Genomic DNA, 13,024 nt, shown 5'->3' on the forward strand with positions numbered 1-13,024 from the left:
GAAAACCCATTCTAGCTATTTGTCCAGCTCAACTGTATGTGAGGGGCTGAACAGCTGATGTCCAGGCACATTGGGTGCTGACAAGTGTCCTTTTCTAGCCGTGGGGACACCTCCCAGAACCAGCTGTACCAGGCCATGGCCTGGAGGGACTGAACTCGCACCTACCTCTGATCACACAAGTGTCTTTCCAAAAATGTACCCTGCCTGATGTGTTAACATGCCAAGATCCAGTCCTGACTTTCCCACCAGGGAATCCATGCAGTCAGCTGGGGACCAAGGCTGGACAAGACAGAAGCTGACAAGACGATATGGTGGGTGTTGTTTAAATGAGAGGGAAATAGGCAACATACATCTTCTAGAAGGGTGAACAGAAAATCATTTATCTAAATAGAATAGAAATAAAAACTTTAAAACAATCACAAGGTTTACAAACAAATAGATACAAAATAAATATAGATTGTAAATCTACATCATTTGAATTATAAAATGCATTCATTATGACATGAAACCTATACACTTGATTTGTGCTCATTTAGCTTTACACAGCTCTGAATACTGTATTCAGAAAACGTTAACAGCTCAAACGCATGAAATGTACAACATGATACAGGGAGTAGTGAGGAGAGGCCAAGGATGATGAAAATCAAACACAAAGCAACGACTTGAGTACCAAGGCAGTGGTGGGCCTTCCCACCACCAATACAAGGCATGCGAAGAGCCCAGATGGGCAGGCAGCTTTTGTAGTCCAGAGAGATTTTACATCCCACAGTCAGAAGTAGAGGTCATACTGTGGGGTGGCCACTGGCTTGGGAGGAAGGTGAGGAAGAAGGCTGTGTTCTCACAGCTCTACTGTTAATTGCATAGGGGAAGATATCCAGTCAAGAAACTTCTTGGCAATACTTCATAGCATAGAAGGTTTTGGAAAGCCCTACCACGCAGCAGGAGACCTGCCTCCACCTTCTTCCAAGTGTGGCCCTCGGGAGTAGGTAGGGAAGAATAGGGGTTGCGGGGGCTGGGGCCAGGGTAAAAGCAGCAGTATGTTGGGGGGAAAATAAAAACTGCCCTCTCACCCAACAAGGGACAGTAGAATCCTAGGCTCCATGGATGAGGGGCTTCAAAACAGATCTTAGGTTACAAAGATGTACTAACAATAGGGACTATGTACATAATAAATAATATAAAATAAAGCATATACATCTGTGGATTTAAAGGACTGCAAAAACAAAGTCAATGGACTGAAAGTTCCGCCTTCACAGTAGATCAGCTGTGGGGAGTTAAGAATCAGAGCTAGACAGGCTCTAGGGGATGAGAATCTGCACTTCATGCTTTCTCCCTTTGGGGACTTGGGACACCAGCTGTTTTATCTCAAGAAACTTAAGTCTCCAACCAAAGAAGCAATCCTCCAAGCGCCTTTGATCTCTTCAGGACAAAGCTGAAGGAATCTGTGTATCTTCCCCAAGCAAATCCACAAGGGTCCAGTGTGAGAACAGAAGGTCCCCTTCTGAGCGGGGCAAGACAGTACCCCATCATCCTAATCTGTACATGGTCCCAACGGATATTACTTTCTGGAAAATTGTGAGTCCTCTCTATGTCTGGGATCTGTGAATACAAACTTTCATGGGGCTGGAGGTGTGGCTGAAAGAGTGCTAGCTTGGCATGTATGTGTGAGGCGATGCCTGGGTTCAGTTCACAGTACTGGGGTGGAGGGGTGTTATTTCATATACAACTTGAAACTCCTTCAAGAATCTTCATTTCTGTGTTTCTTAAAAGTACCATCTGGCATTTCTTAATCAAAACATTAGAAACTGGTTGAGCTGTTGGTGGCTCTGGCATGCTGGAAGTTTACTTTAGCTAAGCCCATCAAGGACTGAGAAGCTAAGATCCCCGGCCAGAGGCAGCAGGAAGATGGAAGCCCCAGCCTTGCAGTTGCGGTGACCAGCCATGTCCTAAGGCTGACCTCCCTGGTCAGACTGGAATGTGAATGCTTGGATAGAAAAGAGTCGAAGAGGAAACTAGGAATAAGTATTGGCTGCTGACCCCTTAGATGGGGGTAAGTGAACGTCAGCCTAGAAGTCTCTGAACTCATCAGCCACTCAAATGTAAGAGATTGGAATCTGGACCTGAGATATAAAAACCCATTGAATAAGTTGCTTCTTGATAAATTTGTATCAGAAAGTTTTATGAATCCTCCAAATCATTTTCATATTCAGTTCTCTAAGTTCCTAATTCTGTTATCCTACAAAAGGTCCAGTTACCATTACTGGACAGCAGCACCACTAGTATACAGCCCACAATGGAAGTGAATGGGGCCCAGGAAGGGAGTCTGGTCCATGAGCCTGTTTCCTTAAGAAGGGAGTACCACAAGTGCTAGATTTGCTTCACTTTCTCCTGACCCTTCACAAGAGAAAGCTGGCTGGAGTAAGAGCGTGCTGCTCCCGGCAGCTGAGTATAGGTTACACAGAACACTATGCAAGCCCAGCCCTCCCTGGTCTGGGGACAAAGAAAGCACTTTGCTGGACGGCCTGGCCCCGGGGGAGACCTAAGCGCCTGGATTCAGGAATGGAGAAGATGGCACAGATCTCTGCAGCCTTCCGAAGGGGTAATGGGGCGCCGGCGCCAACCTAGGTCAGTTCTTCAACTTGAAAAACTTGAGGGCAGAAGCTCATGGTGCCTACTTTGCTCAAACAATTGTTCTCCTTCCTAGGAGAAATGCATCTGTGTTGGTATCTGCCACTGTTTCCCAAGACTTGGAAATGCTGGTTCTTTAGTTGTATAGAACGAGATTCCAAGACAAATGTATTCACAGTTAGTGTTCCATATCAGTGTGAGTTCCTTGAAATAACCCGAGAGAGTGGTGTGATGCCAGCTCCCTCACTTGGGGGCGCTCATCAAGCACACAGAATTCTTAACTGAGAGTGTGTGTGGGGGGGGGGGGTGGGGGGAAGCAGAAGTATATGGGGTACCATTTCAAGTTCAAATTACTTAGGAGTTAATTAGCACCCCACATCCATGTATAAATATGAGGGATCTGTTTTTATAAGGGTTTAAATAGATGGTTTGGGTCTTGCCTATGAATACAGAACAATTTTAAAAAGACCCTGTGAGGCAGTAAGAAAAAGGCTCCTTCAGTTATGAAGAGAAGCCAAAGTGTCCTGTCTGGATACTGGGAATGCCAGAGTGGCTGCCCCCACCCCACAGAGCCAGGGCTGGCAGCAGTGGTGGCCCAAGGCCTCACTAGAGGAGGGAGGTCTTCCAGGAATATCTGGGTCTCCTGGATCTGAGCCTGGCCAACCCAGCCCCCGCGCCCCTTAAAAGCAACCCAAGACAGAGCAATCTGGCCAGCGCTGCTGAGGTGGGGCGGGGATAACTGTACACTGAGACTTCAACTACTTGCAGTCTTGGCCCTGCCAAAGGCTTTCACTGCTATTGGCTTTCCTAGCCAATGCCATTCTCGCCCTTCAGTGGTTTAAGGGGTCCATTTGCCAAGGGACAGTGGGGCCTAGGAGAGGAACCTGATGGCTCCAGTGCAAATGCTAAAGAAGGGTCTGGAGCTCTCCCCATTTTGGTTGTCATTACAACCAAACGTTTGCCTTCATTCCTTCAGGGCCTGCATAGAGACTATGCTGGATTCCCTGTTAAATACAGTGTGAAGAGCCAAAGGTGAAGGGTACTTAATAGGAAATGAACACAAACTTGGCAGGCTTAAATAATCCTCATCCTTTGGGAGCCCCATTGTAAAGCCACCCTGTCCGCTCCTTTAGAAGAGAACACTTGGCAAGAAGCCACCACCCTAAAGCAGTTCTGATGTTAGGCGCAGCAGCTGCAGTGGCCCCGTCTCTTGGGGCCGTGAAGGAAGAGTGGGGCTCTGGGAAAGAAGAGCAACGCATGGCCTCTTCCAAAGGTTCCTTTCAGCAGCAAGGTCACCCAAGCCAGCTGTGCATGGAGAACGGCCCTGGGCCCGAGTGGCTAACAATCCTAAGGCCAGAGAAGCTCAGCTCAGCTCAGCCACTTGGCTCCTTGCACCCCAGGACAGCAGCTTGGAGGAGAGACCAGTGCCCAGCCAGGCCCGGGTTTTACTGGCTTTCCTGAGTGCGTCATCACAGGGGTCGTGCTCCGTGAGAATACACTTCTAGGGAATACACTTCTGCTTGAAAGAATGTGCATATAATGGGGGATATGGAATTGAGTCCCACCAGAGTTGTACCCATGGTACCAGCATTGTCCCAAGATAGCAGCAGCCCACCCAGCCTCTTGAGAGGGGGCGTCCTGTGACTCATCACCCAGGGAGGCCAGTTTCTCTCCCTGAAGGGGCACAGTCCCCTTTTTAGACAATCAGGGCTTCTAATCTTGGGGATGGGGTGGAGGGCAAAGTTAATGTGTGTGACACCAGAGCCATTAAACCAAGGGCTGGCTTCCACCCCTGGGCCTCCCTCCTCCACAGTATCCAGATCAAACTGCTCACCAAGCCCAGCTCGTGGGCCCAGGACTCTGCAGGCACATGCAGGAATGTTTTCTTTTCTGCTAGTGATTGGCTACAGCGAGCAGGGATAATTCGAGCCAATGCTGTGGTCAGAAGCAATTCATTGCAGCGTATGAGTAGCATCTGCAAGATGCGTCCATCCCTTGGCTCACATTTAAAACACAGATCAACTCGTTAAGAATTTCAGTCAGTCAAGAATACCTGTGAATGGAAACTTCACTATCCAGGGGAATCTGGTATGAAAGTAAGACAAGGAGACACACAGAAAACGGCCACAGCACACATTTGGTTTCTTAATCCCTGTTTGGGACCAAACTGACCCTGGCTGTTCAGGCAGCCTCTGGTATCAGTCATATATGAGACAGGAGGAGCAGGGGGCACTGCCCTGCTAGGCTCTGCTGCCCAGGGACAGAGGGGACGAGAGACAGATGGCTCCCTGGAAGGAGGGCAGGGACTGACAGTCCCATAGTTCCCTCCTATCAACACTGATCTAGAAATGCCTTCTTGGCCCACGTGTTCTGAATATATACCCAGTGGGGAAGGGGGCGCCCTCCACACCAAGGAGCCTTGTGCACGGTTTCCATCTGGCATCTGTGTAGCAGCATCTGGGTTTTCAGGAGCAAGGGTAGCTCCTGGCTGTGGGGCGGGGAGGACTGACTGAGCTGACACCCCAGGCTGGAGAATGCCAGGGTGAAGTCAACTTGCTTCTGGCCAATGATAAACCATGGGTTTCCAATTCATTAACATTCATTTGGGTGATCAAAATTCCTTAGGGTGGGAGCAAAAAAAAAAAATCACATTCCCAAGCAAATGTTAAACTTCCCTAAGGGAAAGGGGACGGGTTAAACATTAAATCGCAGAACAACACTGAATGCAGACCTGAGACCGCAGGCCCCTCTTGCAGCCTACACCCCACACTGACGACAGACTTGACACGGTTTCCTTCATTCATCCACCAAGTTCCACAGCGACACCCACTGGGGCCCGGAAGAGGGGTGTCCCTTCCGGGGCGGGCCAGGGGAAGGCCTCTGGAGGGGGCAAGTCCATCCTGTTAGGGTCCTGTCGTGGGGGTCACAGCAGAGTTCAGACAGAGCAACCTGAAACTCTGCAAAAAAGACACTTTTTAAAAAACAAACATGATCTCTTGAAAAAATAAATCGCAACGATTTTCACCTTCATGCAATTCGAGGGAGGAGTCATGAGAAAAGGTACAGCTGAAAAAATAAACATGATTCTATTTGGGCGGAAGTTTGTCTCCAGACTCTTGAATGCCATGACCCAACCGTCGGTGTCACACTTCTAGTTTCCATCCCTCCCTGTGCTGTCTTCCGCGAGGCCTCCGGGAAGGGGACAAAGTCTTTGGTCTCAGAGTGTTGCCGGACACAGCATGGCAGACAAGTCCACACGATGGAAGTCATGGTTGGGCAGAGACGGGGCCTCTGCAGGGGAATGGCGGGGAGGGCCCTCAGGGGCACCCCTAGATGGCACCCTCGTTGTGCAGGCTGTGGTTGGGCTTGCTGTGAGTCACACAGTTCTGTTCATTGAGCAAGTTGGCTGTCTCATCGGGCAAGCCATCATGCAGCTCGGTAAGAGTCAATTCGATTTTAGTGTTTTCACTGTCTGAAGACTGAGGGGTTTTGTCCATCCGGGATGCCATCAAGGCATTTTGGTATTGCTGTCTGGAGATCTGAGGCCGGAAGATGACACAGAAAACAAACCAAGACAATGCTTACTTTTAGGCTCGCTTGTTTCTACTCTTATGCACGAACCCCCCTAAGGTTAGGTGTGTACGTTTCTCTAGGACACAATCATCCTTGAGTTGAAACTGAGCCAAGTTCAAGTTGATTCTGCCAGAGTATTTGGTTCTTAATGATGTCACCATTTCCAAATTCTGTCTCCAACTGTCAGACTAGGAAATGGAGGGAAACCTCTACCTGGCTTAGTCTCTAATGCAGACTAAGACCCTGTCTCTTGAGCAAAGGCAAGAGCCAGCTCCTCCGAGCCCTCTCTGGAGGCTCACCTCCACAGCCACTGCGTGGCTCCAGGCCAACCTAGCTGGAGGAGTCACTGAGGGCTCACGACACAGCTGGTGGAGAAAGGGCGACTCTTTTCGTCCTCCTCTCCAGCTCCCATTCACTGCAAAGGCGGCTCAGTGGACAGAGTCATGTGGCCCTGGGCCCTGATGTTGGGGACAGCGCACCCTGGGGACACCCAGCAATGGAGGTAGGTGGAGAGGAAGCCGCAGGGGGAGTCTGCTGTGGAAGTTGCCATATACCTACCGAGTCCAGCCAAGCCACCCTCTCTCCACTCACCTTAACAAACTGCAGGTCTGAAAGGGCCCGCACTGAGTAGTCGGGGATGTAGACTTGCAGGAAGGAAGAATTGAGCTGGTTATTGCTGCTCCCCAGGGAGGGGGTCATGGCGTCAATCCGGTCACTTCGACTCAGAGAGTCTGAGTGATTCAGGCCACACGGGCGAGGAGGGGACTTATTTTCACCTGGAAAAGGAAGAAAATGCCTTTAAGGTGCTATAGTGAATAATGAGTCTTTTTAAAAACTGAGAAATAATAATTAGCACCCAGCTCAGTCAGTCAGCCAGCTGGCTGTGTAGAGCCATCTCACACGTGCGCAGCACACACACTGGCTGTGCCCAGCAGCAGGGTACATGGGTCTTGGCTAGGATGCAGGCAGCCCCCTTTTTAAGGGCAGAGGCGCTGCTCTGTGAGGGTCTTCGCGATCCGTGGTGCTGTGGGGCTACAGGGAGATGTAAGAGCATCTCTCCAGCGAGACACAGGGAAAGGAGACGTGCCCTGTCTAAGGCTCCTCACTCTTTTTTTTTTTTTTTTTGGCCAGTCCTGGGGTTGAACTCACATGCTATCCTTAAGCCTCAGGGCTATTTCTGGCTTTTTCTGTGTATGTGGTACTGAGGAATCGAACCCAGGTCTTCATGCATGCTAGGCAAGCACTCAACCACTAAGCCACATTCCCAGTGACTCCTTGCTCTTAAAGAAGGTCACTATAGGACCAGGAGTTTAGCCTAGTGGTAGAATGCTTGCCTAGCATGCATGAAGACCCGGGTTCGATTCCTCGGTACCACATACATAGAAAAAAAAAAGCCGGAAGTGGTGCTGAGGCTCAAGTGGTAGAGTTCTAGCCTTGAGAAAGTCCAAGGACAGTGCTCAGGCCCTGAGCTCAAGCCCAGGACTGGCAAAAAAAAAAAAAAGGTCACTATACCTCTCACCAAGTTACTTCCTATTTTTTATGGGGGGAATAAGCTGTCAGCATTGTAGTTTGAATTCGGGGCCTTGCATTCATTTGGCTGACACTACCACTTGAGCCACATCTCCAGTCCTCATTTTATGGGTACACTGGAGATAGAAACAATCACACAGACTTTTCTAGCTGGGCTGGCTTTGAACATCCATCCTTCAAGATCTCAGTCTTGTGACTAGCTAGGACGACAGGTATGAGCCACTGGCACCTGGCGATACTTTTTTATAAATAAATAACCCTTCAGCACAGATATTTCAGCTGTGTGACTGTCCAGGCCCTGAGCTGCGGAATGTTGCAGGAGTGGACATTTTCCCCGAGCAGCCAGCCTACTGCTCATCCCCACCAACAGCAGCCTATTGTCACAGCGTCTACTTCCCTAGCTTCAAGGGACGGCCTGGCGTTCCTTCCATGTCCCGAGTGCCACGGCGCAGCTGCGTCCCTCGGCTGTGGGAAACAGCTCATAAGCATCTGGAGTGTTAGGTTCTCCCAAGGGCGTCACCAATTCTCAGCCGTCTTAAACTCCATGTGGTAAATCTCCCTCTCCAAGTACAACACGGTCAAGCGGAGGGGACAGATGAGTGGAGAGAGGGGAGAAGAAAGCCGTATATCTGATGGACATATGTAGAATGGAGCCAGGTAAATTGAGGGGATGGGTGGAGTCGGGAGAGAGTGGGGAGAATGATGGAAGGGGTTCAATGTACTCACAAACTGACATGTTGAGTTGAAACCCCTTTGTACAACTATTTCAAGATGATAATACTAATGGGATTTATTTTATTTACAGAAGCTCTGAATAAAAAATAACACTAGGGTCAAAACATCAGTACTCTAGGGCTCTCTGATGATAAGTTTAATTTCTCCTAAGATGTCCATATCACAAGTTTTGTGTCTATAGTTGTCATTTTATTTATTTATTTATTTATTTATTTATTTATTTATTTATTTATTTATTGCCAGTCCTGGGCTTGAGCTCAGAGCTTAAGCACTGTCCTTGGACTTTCTCAAGGTTAGAGCTCTACTTATTGAGCTTCTGCACCACTTCTAGCTTTTTTCTATGTATGTGGGACCAAGGAATCAAACCTGGGTCTTCATGCATGCTAGGCAAGCACTCTATCACTAGGCCAAATTCCCGGCCCATATAGTTGTCATTTTAATAAACTGGTTTTCCAGTGCTAGTCAAAATTAAACTCTGAGCAATGTATGTGAAGTAATGCACCTTCTATCTGGTGAATACAATGTAACCCTTCTATTAATTACAATAAAAAATATATGAAAAAAATTAAACTCTGAGTGACAGTTCCTCTTGTTGTTTCTGCTTATTTCCTAAGAGAACAAGGTACAGGAATAATTTATCCATGTTGTATATTTAGCACAATGGAACTTTGAACAGGTGAACCAACTTTGCTAAGCTATGAATTCCTTATCTGTAAAGTGCACACAATAATGTGCCTGCCTCATAAGGTCTGAGGGTTCAAAAGAAGATAACACATGAAGTGCTAAGCATGGCATCTGACACTCAGTATGCGCCTCAGAAATGTGCCTTGCCAACCTTCTCTATTTTTCCTGTGAGTGCCCTCCCAAATTCAGGCACCATGCACGTGCCTTCCTTGGGGGAACCAAACCTTTTCCCAGGGTGATATTGTCCCCCCGTGGAGGGGAGATCCATCAGTTTCCTTGAACAAGCAATCCTACTATTCCCCGGGGTGTCGGCTACAAATCCTATCACCATTTCTACTAATAATTTTTCTAGCAGTGTTTATTTTTCTCTCTCTCTTTTTTTTGGCCAGTCCTGGGGCTTGAACTCAGGACCTGGGCTTTCACAAGATTAGAGCTCCACCACTTGAACCACAGCACCATTTCAGCTTTTTCTGTCAATGTGGTATCAAGGAATTGAACTCAGGGCTTTGTGCATGCTAGGCAAGCACTCTACCAGCAGGCCATGTTCCTGTCCCCTGCTCATTTTACTTGTACATGATCAAATGGAAAGGTTTACAAGAAGGAAACCAGAGGGCTCTCTACTGCTCAGCTGCGTGGAGGTTGAGCCTCTGCATGCTTCCAGGTCCCCAGCTGATGAATCTTGGGGGCATAAGACCTGCTCTTTGCCAAAGACCACTGCCTGAAATCACAGCCACAGCCACAGCCTCGAGCAGCTACCTCTGTTTTCTAGGATCACACGTCAAGCACCACGGGCCTCTGGCACAGCTGGCGGGGACACCGGGGCTTCACTGCACTGCCCAGCTGCTGCTCAGCTCCTGAGTGCTTGCCAGATTTATGGATCAAAGTTTTATGGCAATAATAGAACTTTGGTTTGGATTCCTCTCTGCCTTCTTAGCACTGTTCATTCGTCTTTTTTTTTCTTGCTTTATTTTATGTGTCTTGCCTAGAAACCCTTTCCTTTTAGCAAGTATTTAGAAGACATAATAGCAATTCCCAGTCTTTAGCCAAAATGCACCTTCTAGATGAGGCCAGAAATGACTGGTTGAGCCCACCCCCGTGTGTGGCATGGCCTGCCACAACACGCCAGCACCCCGGGGAACGAGGCCCAGCAAAGTAAACAGTGATGACAAGAGCAGATGCAGCAGGTAGCGCTAAGAAAGCTCTCAATTCAATGGGAAAAGTAAAATATAAACCTAAAGTCTTCTACTTCAGCATCTTGGAGTTTTAAAGTAAAAAACAGAACTTTTTTGTTTTGTTTTTTTTTTGGTACAAGGCTTAAAAGCTCAGGCTTAGCTTTTTTTTTTTTTTCTTCTCAAAGATGGTATTCTATCACTTGAGCTTTGCTTCCATTTCTGAAAGATAAGTGCTCCTCAGACTTGCTTGTCTAGGATGGATTTGAATTATGGTCTTAGATCCCTGCCTCCTGAGTAAGATTACAAGCATGCGCTGCCAGTGTCCAGCTTAAATAGGAAGCAGATGCAATCAAATAAAATGGGGGGGGGGACATACACGCACGCGTACATCTGTATATGCGTTATGTATGTATATATGTATGCATGTGTGTGCACATATACATGTATTCTGCTGATTTGGGTTGGATTCCAATAAACTCTACCTCTTAACCCTAAACAAAACTTTAAGAGCAAAATTTGAGGGACAGGAATTCTCCTCTAAGACTAGGAGTGCCTAGTATCAGCATGATATAGTTTGAAACTAAATTAAGAAATGCAAATTTCATCAGTCAGGTTTAAAAACATAAGCTGTATTAAACAAAATCAATACAGAAATGTTGTTATGAAATAAGAAAGCCCCACGATTTTAATTAAAGAAAGATTAGAGCTTTTCCTTTCCTTGCAGCTCAGGGGCATATTAGCAAGGCACCCATCAGCAGCTGCTGAGGAATGTAGAGGCGGATGCGTAGGGCGGCCTGGGATGGAGGGCAGAAATGTATGCATCCGTTCACATGGAGGCTGGGGAAGACCCAAGAGGCAGGAACGCTGGCAGCCTCTGGAGATGGGATTTTTTTCGTTTCTTGCTTGCTAGGAAAAGTTCATAGTCATCCAGGCCACAAAAGATGAGTATGTTCTAGCTTCTGGTTAGGAAGCCCTCAGAGCCCCTGCAAAGGGCTGGCTAGGGTCCGAGCACTTCCCCAAAGGCCTCCACTGGGCTGTGGGTTCCGGGCTATGGCGCAGGTGAGAGGCCTCACCAGCTACTCTCCTTGCTTCTTTTCTGCCACTGCTCATGTCCCACAATTCCTTCTCAGCTTTCTAAACCCTTCCTTGCACCTGCGGTAGCTGGTGCTTTCCTGCAGTTTGCTGTTATGTCAGAGAACCTTAAGAGTTTTAGGGCTCCCCATCTTGTCTACTTAATAGAAGGCGCAGACCTGGCCAGCCAGGCTCCCGCGGATCGAGGGTTGGCAATCAGAATTATGAAAAAGAAACATGCAGAGTTACCTGGAGAGCCTGCGGCTAACAACTCTGTTCTGCTGACAACAAAGGTACGAGACAGGGACAAAGGAACTGAAAAAGGGAGAAAAACAGGATGAGACCATATTGAAAGGTAGAAGGTGAATTCTGTATTCAAGCGACGGGAGCCATATGTGTTCTACCAATGTTCCACCCTAGAAATGACATTATATAAGCTAAGCACACACATGACTTCCAGGAAGAGCAGGACAGAGCAGCCATAGCTTGAGAAACTCAGCTCAGAAACTATTCCTTGCCTCGAATGATCCTTGAATACTCATTGGGGTTCACAGCTTGAAAATGGGTTCTTCTTAGGACCTAATTACAAATGGCCACACAAAGTGGGAGCTCAACTCCTAACTGCTTAGACCCTACATCAGCCACACCCCAATATTCATTCTCTGCCCAACTTACAGCACTCCCATTAGTGGCAAGCAATCTGTCACCCAGCACATCTGCACTGCGAGTTGACCTTTTGACATGACGCACAGAATTGCTTTGGAAAGATTAAGAATTATAAAAGAGAAGCAAATAAAAAAAATGCTGTGTCTAGATTTCCTGAGATTGGTTGGCTAAGGGCACAGTTGTCACTGCAGCCCATTCAGGGCAAATCCCCATGCCAGGCAGCACAACTGACTCTAATCATCAAAGACAGGCGGCTCCGTATATGGAAACTCGGGGGCTGTTAAATCCCAGAATCTCAGATTCTAGCTGCAAAGGGGAATAAAGCAGTAGGCATTAGAGTAAACACCGCATGGAGACACCATTAACGAAGTTCGGATTCTTCAGCAGCAGCTCCAGATGAGCCACGTCTCACCCCCACCTCCCAGGGGGACTGGTCCTCTCCCTGCAGCTCAGTATTAACTGACATATTTAGGGAATTGGTCATTACTTGGGGAGCAGACCAAGAGCAGACCAGGTGAAAAGGTTCCAGAGAGTTATATGATGCTGGGTCTGGGATGCTGTCTATCATCCAAGAGACACCAAGATGCACAAATAACAGGATCACAGTAGAATGGTCTGAGCATGGACCCTATCTCAAAGACTCACCAGCACAAAAAGGACTGAAAGAGTGGTTCAAGTGGGAAAGTGCTTGCCTAACAAGTATAAAGTCCTGAGTTCATGGTCCTCTAGCATTTCATACCTGCTGGCCAAGTTATTTTGGTGATGGAGACTTTTGGACCATTTTTATGTTTAGGCTATCTTCAAAACAAGAGCCTCCTGTCTCAGACTCCTGAGTAGCTGGGATTATGACATGTGTGTATTATGTATTTTGTGTATGTGAATGTATGCCAGTTCCGGGGCATGAACTCAGGGCATGGGTGCTGTCACTGAGCAAAAGCTAGCTCTCTACCACTTGATCCACAGCT

At 47.7% G+C, this 13,024-nt stretch overlaps 1 protein-coding gene across 2 annotated transcripts in view; it reads right to left on the minus strand.

Moving 5' to 3' along the window:
• Positions 1-5,689: 5,689 nt before the first annotated feature.
• The window catches only part of Cnnm2 (cyclin and CBS domain divalent metal cation transport mediator 2), a 121,217-nt gene continuing 113,882 nt past the window's right edge, over positions 5,690-13,024 (minus strand). Inside the window, exons 6-8 of one of the 2 annotated variants that reach the window (XM_090345977.1) lie at positions 11,643-11,708; positions 6,793-6,977; positions 5,690-6,167 (exon numbers count right to left, since the gene is read on the minus strand). In XM_090345977.1, the coding sequence (XP_090202103.1) occupies positions 5,958-6,167; positions 6,793-6,977; positions 11,643-11,708 (461 nt within the window). In that variant the 3' untranslated portion in view covers positions 5,690-5,957. The remainder of the gene's footprint in view (positions 6,168-6,792; positions 6,978-11,642; positions 11,709-13,024) is intronic. The other variant, XM_090345978.1, reaches the window with a different exon arrangement.

This window comes from Megascapheus bottae, chromosome 15, assembly GCF_031878675.1.
Source record: "Megascapheus bottae isolate mThoBot1 chromosome 15, mThoBot2.hap1, whole genome shotgun sequence".
In the NCBI taxonomy this organism is placed as follows: domain Eukaryota; kingdom Metazoa; phylum Chordata; class Mammalia; order Rodentia; family Geomyidae; genus Megascapheus; species Megascapheus bottae.